The sequence below is a fragment of the Sander lucioperca genome, chromosome 11, assembly GCF_008315115.2.
Source record: "Sander lucioperca isolate FBNREF2018 chromosome 11, SLUC_FBN_1.2, whole genome shotgun sequence".
In the NCBI taxonomy this organism is placed as follows: domain Eukaryota; kingdom Metazoa; phylum Chordata; class Actinopteri; order Perciformes; family Percidae; genus Sander; species Sander lucioperca.
Genome location: NC_050183.1, coordinates 33,827,885 through 33,846,761, shown reverse-complemented (window position 1 = coordinate 33,846,761; position 18,877 = coordinate 33,827,885). Strand labels below are relative to the sequence as shown.

The 18,877-nt window shown below is 39.2% G+C and overlaps 1 protein-coding gene across 2 annotated transcripts; it reads right to left on the bottom strand.

Annotated features, from left to right (window-relative positions):
* Window positions 1-940: 940 nt before the first annotated feature.
* On the bottom strand, window positions 941-5,946 carry LOC116063517. Of its 2 annotated transcripts, XR_004108292.2 has the most exons (5): window positions 5,361-5,946; window positions 4,987-5,145; window positions 3,142-3,235; window positions 1,200-1,624; window positions 941-1,169 (listed from the first exon to the last, which is right to left on the bottom strand). XR_004108292.2 is itself a non-coding variant. In XM_031318514.2 (4 exons), exons 1-4 carry the CDS (start codon window positions 5,736-5,738, stop codon window positions 1,617-1,619), a joined length of 639 nt encoding a protein of 212 aa, XP_031174374.1. In that variant the 5' UTR covers window positions 5,739-5,946; the 3' UTR covers window positions 942-1,616. The 2 variants fall into 2 exon arrangements, 1 of the variants encoding a protein (XP_031174374.1); XM_031318514.2 differs by having other exon boundaries at window positions 942-1,624.
* Window positions 5,947-18,877: the final 12,931 nt, after the last annotated feature.

The window sequence follows — 18,877 nt, the reverse complement described above, 5'->3', positions numbered from 1 at the left end:
TATCGTTGTTCGCTTCCAACAGGTTACAATAAGTTAGCAAAACCTCTGAGTCCAGTCTATTGTTGTGATAGCTAGCTCGAAATATATGTCTGCACTATTATAGCAATTGCTAAGTAGGCAGAATCATTAGGGGAGGATGTATGTCGTGAAATCTTACAGCACCGCTATTTCTTCTGACCGTCGGTGAACACCGGCACCAATGCTAGTATAGTGCAGCCTGCCTGGCCACTTTTCATTATAGCTGCCACTATCGTCACAGCCACAATTTCTGACATTGATACAAATGCCAACGTTTGTGCTAGCCAGACTGAATTCAATTTCACTGAGATCCAAAATGAACCATGGCAATGGCGTTCTGTGTTGCTATCTTGCTAGGCCGTCCGAAACAAAAGTTCGTAGTTTAGCCTACACTGTAAAAACGAAAATGTTGTGAAAACTCAAAATTTCAAGGCAACTTACTGCACTAGATTTTTGAGTTTTGAGGCCAACTCAAACTCCTACGTTTTGAAAATAGTTCTGCCAACTAATGAGGTTTTGTTTAAATAATTAACTTTCATATGTTGTGCCAACTAATAATGTTTTGTTTAAATAATTTAGCTTTCATACATATAAAAACTTAAAATCTTAAGTTTTACATACTAAATAATTCAAAATAAAGTCATGGCAACTAATTATCTTTTGTTCAGATAATTAACTTGTGTGTGTAAAAACTAAGTTCTGAGTTCTAAAAAAGTCATGCCAACTAATTTTCTTGAGATAATTTTTCATATTAATACAAACTTAAAATGTTGAGCTCCATACACTAAGAATTAAAAAAAAGAAATTAGTGCCAATTATTTTTGTAAAGATAAACAAAGACTTCAATTAACATGTTTATTTTAAACAACAGTTCTACAAACGTTACTTGTAAGATTCTCAACAATTCACAAGAAACATTGGCAAGACAATGGTCTCTTCCAACACAACTGTACTACTTTGAGGGATCACAAAACAGGCCCATATCTTAAAACTGCAGACAATCACGGTGCAAATGTAATGTGGGCAATTTAAGATAGGCTTACTTACTCTGCCTCAACAGCAACATGTTACTCCACTTTTAAAACAAGTTATACAGTATATACACAAGAAACATTGGCAAGACAACAGTCTCTTCCAACAACTGTACTTCTCTCTGAGGGATCACAACTGCCGACAATCACGGTGCAAATGTAATTTGGGCAATTTAAAATTGGCTTACTTACTCTGACTCAACAACATGTTACTCAACTTCATAACTGTACTTCTCTTTGAGTGATCACAAAACAGGCCTACATCTCAAAAAACGCTGACAATAACAGTGCAAACGTGGGCAATTCTAACTGGCAGAAAGTTCCATGAAGATGTGCTGAATAGCTTCAAAAGTGTACTTGAGTTCTTTTGGAAACTCCATGTTCAAGGCATAGAGCAGGCCGAAAAGGTAGGCAAATGCAGTGGGGAGGTCTGGAAGATCTGTGAGGACAATGGCCTCCTCCAACACAATGTCGATACTGTTGACTGTGGGCTGCAAGGTAGGTGCATCATCTACGAAAACAGTCAGGATACCCATCTTGACACCTCTGGTCTGCCCATCAACTGCATCAGTGTCCTGTTAAAAGAAGACACGATCAAACAGTATGTGAATTATGTTGTCATCTTGCTTATTACTAATGCAATACAAGTTGGATTAAGGGCCATAAAGGTGTCGCCACAGGTTGCAGATGTATGCTACGTTATAATTTGCCATACCAGTGGTAATGACAAATGTTCACCTAACCCAAACAAATCCATAATTTTATGCAGTGCAACGGTGCATTTGGTCACATGTCAATTAGGGCTGCAACTAACGATTATTTTCATAGTCGATTAATCTGTTGATTATTTTCTCGATTAATCGATTAGTTGTTTGATCTATAAAAATGTCAAAACATGGTGAAAAATATGGATCAGTGTTTCCCAAAGCCTAAGAGGACGTCCTCAAATGTCTTGTTTTATCCAAAACTCAAAGATATTCAGTTTACTGTCACAGAGGAGAGAAGAAACTAGAAGATATTCACATTTAACAAGCTGGAATCAGAAATCTTATTTTTAATAAAAAAATGACTCAAATGATTAATCGATTATCAAAATAGTTGGCGATTAATTTAATAGTTGACAACTAATCGATTCATCGTTGCACCTCTAATGTCAATAGTTTTATATTTCCATTTAAGTAATCTTCAGTGTTGTGGTTGTATAACAGAAGTTGTTGGTTGGGTAGCATTTGGGTTTTTTCTGATACCGGTGCCTAAACGTTGCCTGAACCGAAATATGTATAATATATTTACAATGTATGTAATATAAAATATAAAAAATGAGCACAAAATGACAGTTTGCGACATTAAAGAATGGCTTGTTTAATGCTAAGGCCATATGGTCAAAATTAAATGATTAATAATGTAATAACAATAACTTGTAACAATGACCTATTCCACCAGTAAATTTCTGGTAAATGACAAAAACAACCACCAGATGGGAAAAGGGTATTTTACAATAACTTAAAATACACCACAAGGCTGGCGAGTTTCAAGTGAACGCACCGTGTGTGTTTTTCCAACAACGGCAGCTGCAGTCGGACTGTTACGTCCCAGTGTTGGAATCCTCTACAGGGAAATACAGTCACACTTTACACCGCTTAACGTTAGCTGTCAGCATTTTAACCATTGTGTTTAATCCAGCTAGTACCTAACGGTAACGTAGCGTCCCGTGCAGCGATGCTTCTGGAAAAAAAAAGAAAAAAAAAAAAAAACCAGTGCCCTATTGGCACCGCATTTCGGTACCCAACCCTAGTTTTAAATCACATTTTAATGACCCTTTGAGATCCTGATCATTTTTTAACTATATTATTTATCAAGATGAAGGATTTTAGTCACAAGTCTGGCTCTGGAGTGTAACTGCAAACATTGTAACTAGGGATGTTGTGATCCAATCTGAACTTATTTCTTCATTCAGTGTTTCCCATACATTAATTTATATTTAACAGCCCAGAACAATAAAACTACAAACTGATTATTTTTGGAGCTCGCAGTCTCTTAGACACATAAGGGTGACTTTATTCAGTTTTTTGGCTGGCCATGATGTACTCACCAGGCATTTCAGGAAGAGCTTCTCTGCTGTCACGGACAAATATGGGTAGACCTTCAAGGCAAGTTTTCCTTCGATGCAGTGCAATGTCAGATGTCTGAAAATCAGGGGAAAAAAAGACCAACAGACTTTAGAGCAGTGAATATAGGGCCTATTTACAGAGTTAGACTGCAGTCGTGATTTCACCATGGTATTTGTTGACAAATACAAGAACTTTAGGTTATGTTACAATTTAAGAAACCTAGACAATGTATAACAGGGCTGCACGATATTGAGAAAAACTGACATTGCAATATTTTTCCCCCTGCGATATACTGTATATTGCAATATGAAAAAATACTGTAATTTTCACGAGATGACAAATAGCTCGAATATTCCCAAATTATAGGGTAACTTTGTAGGGGAGTGCATCTGAATAGAAAACAATTAAAAAGAACAATTTTCTTATTTGACCCACTCTCTTAAACATTAATGCTTTACAAACACAAAAGCAAGAGAGCGCTGCGACTTCTCTTCTGGAGTGATTTTGGAGAGGGAAATGAGGTAGTTAAAGGACAATTCCGGCGCAAAACGAACCTATGACTGGTTTCCAAGATGGCTCCCCGCAAGTAAACATGAACGCAACTGTCTTTATAATCTCTCTTTTTAATAAACTATCTGTACACTTACAACGCTGTCAATGCTTCGTTTCACATTTAGGGACCCTAATTATGTTAACGTTAAAGTGTGGTGATATTTCGAGCCTTTTTAGTGGTATTAAATAGCGATTTAATTTGAGTGTCCCAATGCCCCAAATACTAGCATTTCAAGCTAACCAGCGGTCTGTGGTAGCCCCGTTAAAGCTCCAAACTCATTCGATTAGCATGAAAACATGTCCCAGAGAGCGACAGAGTGGGTACACATCAGTTAATAACACCTAGGTTCGTTTCGCGCCGGAATTGTCCTTTAAATACACTGGTTGACTCACATGTAACCATTGTATTCATCCTACTCTATTAATCCAGGCTAAACTCAACGATGGCATGCATGTTGCTTTTCCTAAAATAAGGGGGCTCCCTGATGTGGCTACCATCCTGTTCCTCGCTCATTTTCAGGTTGTGGTCGACAACTAGCGGGCCTGCTTTGTTTGTTTGATTAATTGATCAACATTGATTGGACGTCTGGATGTCACACACTAATAAACTGTGTATACAAGAACACTTAAATCAGTGTAAATTACATTATTTCAGACTTTTCTTGTAAATTAGTATTACGTTTCCAGCTTCGCGGCTCGGAAACGTAACATTAGTTGGGACAGACCGCTTGTTTCTTAAGGCTAACTATAATAGCTATTGCTTGGCTGGTAGCACATTTCTGGCAACTTTGCGGTGCAAAATGGCCAGGAGACGTGATAACGTTGCTTAGGTGCTTATTTTGTCTTTTCTACAGACACACGGAAGAGTCTCACTTCCTGTAACAAACCCCGTCGAACTAACATTACGTCACATACACACGTTGCCCACATGGCCACCTGCCTTGTGGGCAAGGGTCGGCTAGTAACAATCACGTTAAATGAGAACCGTGCAAGTTTTCTTTTTCTATCAAGCAGCAATAAAAGTTGTAGCGTTAATATCGCACATCCTGCGATGTGACTATTGCACATGTGCACATTGCGATGTCGACGATGAAACGAAATTCCTAGTAACTAATAATCAGCTGAATTACTGCTGTTGCCAACAGACCACACCAACGTTAAAATAAAAATGTAAAAATGTCCCCCCTTTAATGTTTAACTAGCAGCAAACACAAAATAAATACCCTGGGCCTTGCAGAATTTCTTCCAAAAATAAATTTCACAGATAAGTCTACCTGTTCATCAAGCCTATCCAAGAGATTTTCCATGTCTTGACCACAGGCTCCCCTCCTGGCACGGTACAGCTTAAGCAGTCTAGGACAGTACTCATCTAAGGCTGCTCTAAAGGTCCCCAACAGGTCTTTAGTAGTGACACGGAAGAACTCCTCACAAATCTGTAGAAGTCAAAAGAAGTCACAAAAACATAACGATCGAGTTTGTAGTGATTTTGGATACACTTAAAATAATTGAACTCAAAGAGTTCACAATCTAATTATGTTTAACAATCTAATCTATACTCTGAATAAGCCAATGGATGACCCTGTGGCCATCTTTGCTTTGAAAAGCAATCAAACTAAAAATATTTTATTATTTTTTAAATCTGTCTTGCCTGTTCTCTCAGAAAAAGAGCAGGCCATCTCTCCTGGATTTCCAAGACCATGGGCTCCACCTCCACGATCTCCTTTCTCCTAAGGGAGAATGTGAGGTCCATCTTCTGTCTGATGAGTTCCATGTCTTTCCCCTTCTTTTTCATTTCACCCACCAGGACACATCTCTGGTCTTCTAGTGTCTCATCATTGTAGTTTTCTGGATGATCAGGAACATGATTGACTTCACCTCGCTTTGGTTTTTTCAAGGAAAACCTACCCTCATCAACTTCGTCATCCCTCCCTCTTTTCCTGTTTACACTGACCTCATTACATCCAGCCTGGCGCAGTTTAGATCGGTAGTTTCCAAGTTTGTACTTTGATGCTTGTTGTCCAACCATCGTATCCTGTGCCGCTACCAGGCTCCTTAAGGCACGGATGTTTGTTGACAAGTTCAGAGGCAACCGATACTATTTGATATTTCTCAGGGTAGGCTTTCAGAGCAAATATTTCTTGTGCCAGCTTGTCTAGAATTTCCATTTTCATGTCTCGTTACACTTAGACCTTGCCCAGTTTTTTCATAAATGTCATTGCCCTTACGGAGCTTTAACTCCACATCATATGAGAAAGAGGGGACCACAAGTGGAGAAGGCCACTCTGAAATGTTTCTCATGAAGGTGCGAATAATTGAAGATGAGCTGTGGGAGGAGGCTGGTGAACTGATGCTGGCTGTATCAAGGGAAGAGATGAATGATGGAGGATGAATGGGATGGCGTCTGCGATTCATCAATATTCCAAATAATGTGCAAGACAGCCTTTTCTGGTGGCAACTCTGCAATGTCCATCAGGTTACACACTGCATTCCCAAAATCTGGGTCTTCATACTGTACAGCGAATTCACCGTCAAGTTCAAGTTTTTCTCGTAGTACATTTTTTAGTTCGTCCAAAGATTCAGGGGTCTTCGTCAGCTGGACTTTCCGGATAAGTTTCGGATTTATGTGTACTCGCAGTAACAAAGCCTGTGAGGACAAACAGAAAAATAAATTGTGCAGGACCATTAACTGAACTGTAAGAAACAAGTTGAACTTACAATAAGCAACAGCTGCCAAGATTCCACTCTACAAACCCATAAACCTCTGTCTTTTGTTACAGTTTTGCTTTAGATACCCCTAACAGCATAAACTAGTACAGCACAGCACATACCATTTCATTCAATGCAGCAGGCACGTCCTGGGGGTCACCATTAACTTTCCAGCAACTGGGTATGCAGCCAAAGGGTGGTAATCATTCAAAGCCTCTGGATCCAGGATTTCAATGTCTGTGCCGCTGTCAGTTACTTGGTAAGACCTGTAATGTTCGATAAACCAAGAGGAGAGCTTTCTACTGACAAAGGACACTTTCTCAAAGTTGACCACAATGTTCAGTATCTTGTAGAAATGTGGCAGTCCACTGCATTGCCCAGCAGAAACTATCATGCCCTTTACATACTGGGTCCCATAGAAATGAACATCTTTGGCAAGGGACACAGAATCTTGATGTGGATACTTCTTTTCAATTACAGTCCTCAGTTTTTCTTCCAATGATGATGTTTTAACCATGTTAACATTGCCAATGTACAGTTTTGGTTTGAACAAATTTTGGCCATCAAGGTAGTACGCCATCATTTGTTGATGTTTACAAGAGAGTGTGAGAAGCACATTCTTGAAATTGAGAACATCATGCACCACTTTTTTGAAAAAGTTATGCTTGGACTCAAATCTCATAGTCCACAAGTCCACTAAAGGTCCAAAGCAGCGTATGAGATGTACATAATGTTCAATAAAGTGATGTTTTGGCCGCAACTTAAAGTCAGGGAAGGTATCAATAAGCAGATTCCGATGGTCAAATATTTAACTCTGCAAGTGACACAGTATTTCCTCAGATAGCGTTGTAGAGACAATGATCTCAACAATCTCTTTAAGGTCCATCAATATTTCCCATGAGGGCTCCTGTTCCGGAATACTGCTCCCAATCATAAGAGGCAGCAAACGTAAAAGTGTCCAATTTTCATGCCCGTTGCCACTGATTCTTCCGTTTCCAAAGCTGGCCTTTGTAATTTGTTGTGGCTTGTTGACCTTATCAGAATATGTGTATGGGAAATGTTTTATGCGGCTATTCAGTCCATCAAATGTAATGAATCCTTTTCTAATCAGTTCTTTCAGACACAAACATAACTCTACTGGAATAACCCCTTCAAAGAAGTCATGTAAAATATCTGGGGAAAATCCAGTAATTGGATGGAAGTAAGACAAATGCTTACTCAGTACACATGCCCTTTTAACACCGTTTACACTTTGTTTATCACTTGACTCAAGCTCCTCCACAAATATGTTGTGCTGTTGTACAGTTCTTACTTGAAAATCCCTTGCCTCGACAGTTGCAATTTGGTCTCGACTAAGACAACAAAACCTGCAAAATTTTTCAACATTGAAAGATTCATGAAAGCCTGCAAGGCTGTGGGCCCCAAGGTTGTCTGCACAGACACAAAAAACTGTTCCCTTTACAAACGTATCTAGAACCTCAACAAACGCACCATCCCTTTCCAGAGACTGTATATCCTTGATCAGTGGATAAAGAAATGCATCATACCCAAACAGTTTAATATTAACACTCTTTCCCAAGAGCAGCCAGCTGAATTAATGGCAGGGAAGAGCAAAACTTTGTTGGTAAATTGAGCACAACCCATTAGACCGCAGTAATCTTATGAATTTTTCTGGATGTCCCCAATGGGTTACATACTTCGAAATCATCAATGTACAGTCCTATAGAAATACTTGTCTCTTGCACACCAAAAAGTTTGTTTTCTTTGAAGTACACACCGTCTTGAAAGGACCTGTACTGACCAGGTTTATCTACTTTAATAAACACTAACTTGTCTAAAAAATCTGACCGTCCCAGTAAATTCTCTAGAACCTGAATGATTGAAACATACACAAATGTATTTTTATGCGTTGTGCTATACGTATATTCAGGTGGTTCAATTACAGGAAAGTGCTGTTTAAAATAGAGATTTCTCCTGTGATTAGTGGACAGCGCACCTTTTGCCTCAGTAGTCAAAATAAGTGGATTGGTTTGGAATATAGAATCATTAATTTCTTTCACAACACAATCATCTATTTCAATACTATGTTTAGTAAACACTTCTTTGATTTTTTGAAGGGAATGAACTTTAGAAAAGTGCAGAATATCATTAAATTCAACGATTTTCTGTAAAGCACTTTTGGAGACATGCAATACTGATTGCATACACAGAAAAAGAGATGCAATTTTATGTTCAAGAGTCTCAGCTTCTACATATTCTTCCCCACCGTTGTTACTTGAACCACTTTCTGATGCCTCTACCTCAACAAAGTCATCTATTGGCTGGTCAACGATATGAGTGTCAATGGCACAGGTTTCATTTTCAGAATGCACTCTTAGACAAGTTCTAATGTCCTTTGCATTCTTGTGCTTTCTGCTTCTGTGTGAACTGAATGTTTTAAGATTGTTAGTTTTAAACTCACACCGCAGGAAGGGGCAATGCACAGTGTGTTGATTTTTTAAATGATGTCCCAGATGAGTGAAAAAAGTGCGCTCAGTACAAGTTTCTTTAAATTCACATAACTCACAGAAAAAAGACGATGTCACCTGCCTTCTTACAGTCCTGCAATGTGATCTGGTAAGGTGAGATTTTAACGCGCCAGGTGTTTTGAGGGTACACACACAGTCACTGTAGATACAGGGCCAGTGAGATCCTCTTCTGTGTCGTAGTCTATGGTGCCTCAATAGAGCTTCTTGACTTGAGCTCAGAAAACCGCAGAACCCACACTTCATAGGATGCAATGAGAATTAAAAGGCAAATTAGTTTATTTACTTTTAATGGATCTGTAAAACAAGTAATCCAGAACAACAAAGTGTTATAAATAGTACGATTATATTGTTGGTTTATTAAATTTATGCAATAGAAATGTACAATGCTTAATGTGTTTGTACTGCTGCTTAGTTCAAATACCAACAGTCTCTTCCCAATATCACTTACCCGGCCTTTAATAAAGGTTGTAATGCTTGATTTTAGTTTATCTAGTTGAAAGAGCTATTTTTTATTTTAAATGGTCATTTTGGAGGCTGTAATTAGTTTGCTGAGAACTAAAGGTGTTCCTAATATTTTGTTCATCCCATTTAATTTTGGGCTGCTTGTAACACTTCAGTTACAGTCTATTAAATTCTTTGTATTGGGGTTAAAATATTTCATACGCCTCTGTACAACACATCACATATTATAGAGTCAAAAATGACCATTACAATAAATTAACACCTCTCTAAATCATATTCAACAAAAACTGAAGCCTGATATCTGCGTGTACCTTATAAACAAATTAGTAAATGAGTATATTATAGACATAAATGCACAACTCTGCATGTGAACATACCTACCTCTAGCGAACAAGAGAGGGTTGTGGTTGGAAGAACCTTAGTAAACCTTTCCCGGTGGGACTGACCACAGAGCAGCATGCAGGACAACTGCAGTTAGAAAAAAAGCATTTAGATAAACAAATTAGTTGTTTACATTTTGTGAGGAATATGCAGGGTCAACGTTGTAGATGTAAAAATGCACAAATGTATTAAACACTGTGTGGGGACATGTGCAGGTATACAGTAGACTCAGTTGTCAGTTTATTATTAGGTACACCAAGATTAAACTAATTCAGTGTCATACAATAGCTCTGAAATAAATCCATCCTTCATGAGGCTTATGAGTTTCTGAACTGAATCTCTATTATTCTTATTTACTATACACTGAGAAGGGTTACAAATATTTAGTTTATCCTACACACATAAATATACGGTTAACAAAATATTAACACCTCTTAGTATGAGCCAGGCCCAGTACAGTTAACTAGCACCATAAACAGCCTTCAAATACACCAATAAAATAAAAAACCTCTTTCAAACAGATTAAATAAACTGACCACAATACCTATCAAGGAAAGGTTTTAATGCAGAGCCATTGTATTACGTTGCATTAGTTTTGTTTATGTGTACCTAAAATGCCTAAATTCTAAAGTGATTGTAACATAACCAGCAAATGCCTTGGCAAAAATGACACGGTGGATGGGGCACACTTAGATACACACTTATACTGTATATAATATGCCAATGTACGTATATGCTTTAGCAATTGCTTTAGTGATTATTCATCCCATTATGCTCTTTTGCTTGCGAAAGCAGCGGGGATACGGAGCCCGGTGATCGGCACATCTGGGTAACGTTAAAGTAGTTAAATGTGCTTTAGCATTTTGGATGTTTCCATTCGCATACCCTGCAACAGTGAAGCAATAAGGGTTCGCCAGTGTGACTGACTTGCACACGGATCCGCTTGTTGTGGTAACTGTTAACGTTACCTCACTTAACGTTACCTCCGACCAATTGCCCGCAGCCTCGTCCGCCAAGTTGTCCGCATCTCTAGATGCCAGACCTTCAGACACTTTCTAAGCCGACGAGCTAACGTCAGCTGTTACTAGCACGGTGCGAGACATTTCGTTTTCTAACAACTGACTGATTCGCGCCAGAGTTTGGATTACAGAGCTCGTGAACCGCGCACACTCCACGGTCAAGACCGTAAAGCAAAAGACTGACGTAAACAGTAGATATGTTACCTGCACTGTCATAATGTTAACATCCAAGTACCACTGAAGTTAATTGTTAAGTCACACACACAAAATATTTATTTATGACGTTACGCATTTATTTGTCAATGCAAGAAAAAAATGTAAGACCTTTGAAAACGAAATGTAGCTAACGTTTAATTTGTAATTGAATTTTAATATCGTTTCGCGTGACTGGTCGCCAGGGACCGGAAATTATCCAAGAGCATTAATAAAGCTAAAGAAATAATAGGGAAATCGTCCAAGCACGGATATAACATTACATTATCTAACGTTACCTCCAGACCCTGGGAGCGAGCGGTGTCTCCCCTCCAGCGGATATAACCAGCATGTTCAATATAGACACCGAATTTATCAAACCCACTAACGTTAGCTAAGTTTATGTTTAACATTACCATGCTAATATTAACGTTAGCTGACTTAACATTGACGCTAGTTAGCGGGCAAGGTGCAGTGTAGCATCAAGCACACGATTAAATAAAATTAAAAATACCTGTGATTATTGCAAAACCAATTTTGCAGTACTATATTCAAACACAATAACGTTACTCACCTTTTTGACTTAATCGTTCTTTTAATACATCCACGAATAGTAGAAGTTCTCGTCTCGATGTAATCCAACATGTCGGAAAATGTGGATGAAAACCCCTGCAGAACTGCCCAGGAAACCCTGTTTTAGCGTTGAGCATGCGCAGAGTAATTCACCTGGCCTCAATTGGAGTCTAACTACAATTTCAAAGTGGCGCCACCATACATTTTGAATTGAGACCAACTTATCACAATAAACTTAATACAGTGAATTGAAGTAACTACTTTAACAAAGTTTACAATGCCATTATGTATTTTTTGTTCTGTTTAATTGAAAATCAAAGTAAGATGAGCAATTTCAAGTTCTCGTTTTTACAGTGTAGCCTACTGACTGGGTGGCAAAGTGACTCGTTAGACAGCCGGAGGCAGCAGGTAGCCCGCGTGTGTTTTGCTGTTACGAGTGTCAGTAGTCCAGGCTGCATTGTTAGTCTACATTGCCGTCACCGTGACATTATCCCCCCACCCCCCGGCCAGAACAAAAAAAAACCATGAGTTTTTTCGAGTCACTTGGCCTTGGAAATTTTCCTTACGAAAGGTGTCACTGCAAGCTGATCCTTTTTGCCTCCCTTTAATTCTAATAAACCCATGCACAAATTCTTGGGCAATTTTGAAAAGTGCTTTGAATGTAGGGAAAACATAATAGGCTAGCCTACAACACTGGACAAATTGCCTTATCCGATCATTGAAAAATCCTAGGCCTATATGCTACTGAATTTGTTTCCAAGTGTGCATATATGTGGGTGTTCTGTGTAACATAAAGGCTAATTTGGTGTCGTTACCGATAGACTTCCAAATGTAACGAAGAAAAAAAGGTGTTCAATGGCTTATAGGCCGACCAGGGCTATGCCATTTGGGGGAGGGGTCGCTCACTGATCCCCCTATATTTCTGAAAATCCTAGACATGGTTGTGACCGTTAGTGCTTTCTGATTAGCCTGTGTTTGTATTGAAATAAGAGGCTGCTGCGGATGGTGTTGCAGTTCCATATTTGGACCATGAGCGGCTCAAAACTAGTTGAAATGTCACAACATCCTGCTTGTACGTCCAGGTGTTAAACTGAGATTTAAGGTAAATGGACTGCATTTATATATCACTTTTCTAGTCTTAACGATTGCTCAAAGCGCTTTACACTACAGGCACCATTCACCCTATTCACACACTGGTGGCCAAGGCTGCCATACAAGGTGCCACCTTGTGTCTTGTCCTTGTGTCTTGACAGTTTGACTTGTAGGCTGCATGGGCCAGGGGTTGCACCATCGGCCTTGGTAGACAACTGCTCTACCTCCGAGCCACAGTCGCTCCAAGATGAACACCTTCAGCAGATGAATGTGAAAACAAACTCACACATACATAATTCTGCACAGTCAAACATCTAAGTGAAGTAACACACTTCTTGACATGTTGTAATAATTTCTACCACAGGGTGGCACAATCACTCCACCTGTAGTCCATACAGTGTTCTTACTCCTCTGAAAGACTGATGAGAGCCAAAAACATCATATACACTAGTTTTCTGTTTTTGTGTATAATAAATCTTAAATCCAAAGTTGAAAATTATTATTATTTTTTTTTTTTTTTATTGCTGTTGTCAGTCCCAACATGCAGAAAGGTTTTTGTGCTTTCCTGTGACGTGAGTGATGATAAAATAAGATGAATAACATCATGGATTTTATTTCCTTTACAACATACAGAAAAAAAAGAATGCTGCTACGCTCTGAGGGAAATGTAAAATTGTGTTTTACAATAATTAATGTATGAGGACAGATATATTGGCTTGGTAATGCGCTCTCTTGTCTCTCTCTTTTGGCTTGGAATACTAAATTTGGGGGGATTTAAAAAACCATTAAGTGGGCAACATAAATGAGAGCACAGTGATGGTCATTTCATCCCTCAAACAGAAAAGGTAATTGGCTAATTTCTGTTCTAACGTGCGCCATAAAAGCCTCACCAACCCTTTTAATTACGCCTTCATGAAAAGACTTGCTTTACACAATAAAAAATGGTGTCAATTAGTATGCAGAACAATGTTTAACATATCAGAAAATTAATCTACACAGCACTTTGAATTAAAAGTTTCTTTCTGGAATAACTAGGGCAGGCCAGCTGAGAATGCTATTGTATGTGGTCTAAATTACTCCTTTGTTACCGCTGTTGAAAAGCAATTAAAACAGGGATTCAAGTGTGGTCGTATTCTCCACGAACCTGTCACTGTTATATACTGGAAATAAAAAAGCTAGATGTCTACTATCTGTATAACTCGGGTTCATTTCTGTCGAATGGAGAAATTGGAAGCTATAACGGAGAGATGATTCTTGCCATATGAAGTCCTGTTTACTCATGTTATTGTTACAGAAGAGATGAGCTTATCTGAAACCTCGCTTTTATTAACGATCAAGGACTGTGTGGCTTGAATTTAAAAGCTGCCTCAGGCCATGTTTTTATGCAGCTGGGCTATATTTCTCCTGCAAACGTCCTATAGTTGCTTCATGACAAAAAAGCTTTTAGTATTATGTCTCTTACATTTCTAAATGGTCAGACCATCAAATTATAAGACAACTAATGAGGTGTACATGGCTAAAAACAATACAATTTTTAGCAGGTCTCAGGTCTGATCAATGTCACCCAGCTACTCCATCTAAATGCCAGCAGCCCACTTCCTGGAGGGAACCACCCCAGAGGCAGTCGACAGCAGCTCATTTCCCTAAAACACTCTTTTTAATTAAACAAACGAGCATAATAAAGGAGGGAGGGAAAAAGAAAAGGAGATGCTCCCGCTATTCCCGTGTGAGGAGAAGTTCATTAATATGTAGAGACCCTGTGGGCTTCCAGACATTTTCTGCCGATCTGCTCGGCCTTTGCCTGTAATAAGGCAGCCAGGCACAGGCAGCATGCTGGTAGTGCAGTGCTTAAATGGCAGTACAATTAGCTCTAGTTAGGTAGAATTACTGTACACATGGCGAAGATACACTGGCTCATCCTGACTGCACTTGGTACAATTACAATGTTTCTGTTGTGTTTTGAAAACATGCTTATTCACTTTTCTTATTTGCTTTTTTTGCCTATAGTTAGATGGGAAAATGTATACCACTTTCATATCTGTCAGTTAAATATGCAAAATTACAGTGAGGAGTTAGTTATCTGAGCATAGCATAAAGACTGTAAGAAGGGAGGAAAAAAGCCTCCACCTGGCAACCTCAAATTGACGACAAAACTCTAGCGAGTCAATGCTCCCCACCAAGAAATTGCCCAATGGAACAATCCCTGTAAAAACACAACTTTTAGTTGCTTTTTTTAACCTTTGGACATAGCCAGGGTATGGAGGAAATATTTATTCATAATTCAAATTGAAAGTCCAAAGAGAAATTGAAAGTCCAAAGAGAAAATTAAGCGAGATCAAATTAAAAATATTATTATTTTTTTTAAATTTTCCATTTGGCTTTTCCATTTGGATTTAATATTTGGCTTTTCAATTTCAATTTAACATTGGCTTTTCCATTTGGATTTAATAATTGGCTTTTCAATTTCAATGTAACATTGGCTTTTCCATTTGGATTTAATATTTGGCTTTTCAATTTCAATTTAACATTGGCTTTTAATTTGGATTTAATATTTGGCTTTTCAATTTCAATTTAACATTGGATTTTCATTTGGATTTAATATTTGGCTTTTGAATTTCCATTTAACATTGGCTTTTCATTTGGACTTGACACATGTCAATGTAAATGAGGAGGCGTGGCCCAAAGGCTGGTGGGAGGGTCTGAAACGAAAGGGGTGCAGAGGCACCTTATGAACAGCAGGGGGAGCTGACTGCTGGTGAGCATCTGTCTGCAGCTTAGCCACCAGGCTGGCTTAGCCTCTTATTTCACATAATAGAAACTGATGATGAACGACATTTCATGCAACAACAGTGAAGTTTTCATGTAGTTACTATAATTGGGCCCGTCTAAGTGAGGACTAGATTAGGACTGTATTTAAAGCTGATTGTGGTTTCCAACTTCGCCCCAGGTGTGTCTGTTTAAAACACAGACGGAGACAACTTCTCTCTTTTGATGTTTTATTTAATTAAGCAATAGAACAAACATGGGTGTGGGTAGCTCTGCTACGTGTGTTTGTGTGTGGTCAGATCTCGAGGACACACACACACACACACACACACACACACACACACACACACACACACACACACACACAATCTCAACCGGGTAGTCATCGTCCGAACTGCGACCTCTCCTTTTTCTTTCTCTTACTTTTTTCTCCGGGTGGTGCGCACGGTGTGAGGTGCGTGTCTGCGCTATTCTCCGACATGTACTCACAACAATCACTCATTGACGGCCTTTTGTACAGCCCGTGTACTTTTTCATTCATTTGATTTCCGATTTTGAAACGATATCCAAATTTGAAAAATGGGTCATTTTAAACCTTGTTATTATTGATGACAATGTGTTCAAACGGAAAACGAGCCATATTTCAGGAAATAAACTTGTACATGATTCTATTGAGAGACTTCCAGCTGACAGGTGTCTGTGAGCATCACTGGCCGGCCAGCAGGGAGGCGATCCCGGCCGCCACCAGCTGGCTGTCCCGTCAGACTGAAGCTTCTGACAACATCGGAGAAAATGTGCAGTTGGCCATCAATGTTTGTAAAACTGCCCATATTCAAACTCTACACAGTTAATTTCTCGCATAAAAAAGTCTCAGAAGTGATGTTTGCAAATTTATTAGAAATAAAGAACGAAAATATAATATGTACCTAAGTATTCACAGCCTTTGCTCAATACTTTGTTGTGGCACCTTTGGCAGCAATTACACCCTCAAGTCTTTCGGAATATGAAGCCACAAGCTTGGCACACCTATCTTTGGCCAGTTTTGCCCATTCCTCTTTACAGAACCTCTCGGTGCCTGGTGTCCTCCAAACATAACGCTTGGCATTCACGCCAAAGAGTTCGATCTTTGTCTCATCAGACCAGAGAATTTTGTTTCTCATGGTCTGAGAGTCTCAGGTGCCTTTTGGCAAACTCCAGGCGGGCTGCCATCTGCCTTTTACTAAGGAGTGGTTTCCGTCTGGCCACTCTACCATACAGGCCTGATTGGTGGAGTGCTGCAGCGATGGTCGTCCTGGTGGAAGGTTCTCCTCTCTCCACAGAGGAACCCTAGAGCTCTGTCAGAGTGACCATCGGGTTATTGGTCACCTCCCTAACTAAAGCCCTTCTCCCCCGATCACTCAATTTAGAGGGATGGCCAGCTCTAGGAAGAGTCCTGGTGGTTCCAAACTTCTTCCATTTACGGATGATGGAGGCCACTGTGTTCATTGGGACCTTTAAAGCAGCAGACATTTTTCTGTACCCTCTCCCAGATCTGTGCCTCGAGACAATCCTGTCTCAGAGGTCTACAGACAATTCCTTCGACTTCATGCTTGTTTTGTGGTCTGACATGCACTGTTAACTGTGGGACCTTATATAGACAGGTGTGTGCCTTTCCAAATCATGTCCAATCAACTGAATTTACCACAAGTGGACTCCAATTAAGCTGTAGAAACATCTCAAGGATGATCAGTGGAAACAGAATGCACCTGAGCTCAATTTTGAGCTTGATCGCAAAGGCTGTGAATACTTATGTACAAGGGATTTCTTCGTTTTTTATTTTTAATAAATTTGCAAAAATCTCAAACAAACTTTTTTAAGTTGTCATTATGGGGTATTATGTGTAGAATTTTGAGGAAAAAATAAATTTAATCCATTTTGGAATAAGGCTGTAACATAAAATGTGGAAAAAGTGAAGTGCTGTGAATACTTTCCGTATGCACTGTATAACAGATATGAGAGTGGTATTGATCTTTCGATCTTCTAATCTATCTCTCAGCAAGACATTTTTAGCTTTCTTCCTTTGTTCTAAACCATTAATCTTTACAACTTTATAGGCTCAAATAAGGCCATTAAGAGTTTGAAATTATGTTCACAAATAATCTCAAAGCCATTTTATATCATTCTTGTAAACCTGAGAAGTTAAAGAGACAGATATTTTTCTCAGGACTTGGTGGAGCCCAAAACAGAGCTCAGAGTAAATTCATCAGGTGTACAGAAACATGATTCCAAATGAATGCTTGTGTTGCTCTGTGTCTGCTGGATGTGTAACTAGCATAGACTGTTAAAATAGTGGACGTTTGTGGAACTACCGTTTTAAAGCCTCAAGTTTGGCAGTTTGGCTGTTGCCATCTTGTTTTTTTTTAAACCGGACATGATGATTTTTGGTCGAAAGAGTGGAGCTGGGGAGGATGACGCGGCTATGCCAGTGTTGTTAATGGTTGCAATGGCTCTGCGCTAGGCTAAATGTTAAAAAAAGGGAAAGTTGCTGATTTTCAACCGTTCTGAAGCGAGTCATCAATCTGGCAGAGTTTTACTGGTGGGTACACGCACACCTCTGGGTACTGCCGCCATTTATCTGCATGTAAGGCACAACACGCTGAACAAGTCATTTTAAGTCGACCATCACCAAAAATAAGTTTACGTCTATTTTAATGTACACAGTGCCATGGTTATCAATGCTTAGCCTCTGTCCTGATTGGACCCAGGTTGCAAATTTTTCATATTAATTTAGGTTCACAATCAATTTTGGTCCACCTAGTTTTGCGCCAAACCAAAAAGACAGGAAACTGTTCCCACATTCCCACACAACCAACGAATTTCAGGCTGTGAGTCAGCTGTGGTTGTTGTGAGTCAGCTGTGTGGTAGCCTAAAATGTAATCATTGTTTTTCTAATGTTCTTAAGAACTTTTTTCAGGGCTTTATGTGGACCAAACTGTAGGTGAGAATGCTATATGAGGCATGCAATAATACAGTTAAAGATATTTTACTTTTTCGATTAATAAAAGCATGTCAATAAACTATACATATCTGGGACTTGGATGTGATTCTCATCTTCCAATGTGGCCCTTAGTGAAATTAAGTTTGACACCCCTGCCCTAAAACATCCCCTGCTTTATCGTCAAGACTTGTGAGAATGTTTATTGAAGTTATAAATCAAGTGAGAAGTAGGGTCAGTTTCCCATAGACCTCTATAGAAATGAAGATCGTTTTGCAACCAGGGGAGTTGACCCCTGCTGGAATTCAGATAGAATGCTGGTTCAAGGCACTTCCGCATTGGCTTCACTTTTCTGCCCCGGAAGCTTCGTCCATTATTTTCTATCGTAGTCTATCGTAAATAGGCAAATGTTTGCTAATAAGCAAGTTCGCAATGTCATATGATAACATTTGAATGTGTTTACAACTTGTTC

Coding starts and splice junctions, on each gene's coding strand:
- LOC116063517 (XM_031318514.2), bottom strand. CDS start 5,738: ATGGTTGGACAACAAGCATCAAAGTACAAACTTGGAAACTACCGATCT. Junction 5,146..5,360: donor CTCTTTTTCTGAGAGAACAG/GCAAGACAGATT, acceptor TGACTTCTACAG/ATTTGTGAGGAGTTCTTCCG. Junction 3,236..4,986: donor TGGATAGGCTTGATGAACAG/GTAGACTTATCT, acceptor CCTGATTTTCAG/ACATCTGACATTGCACTGCA.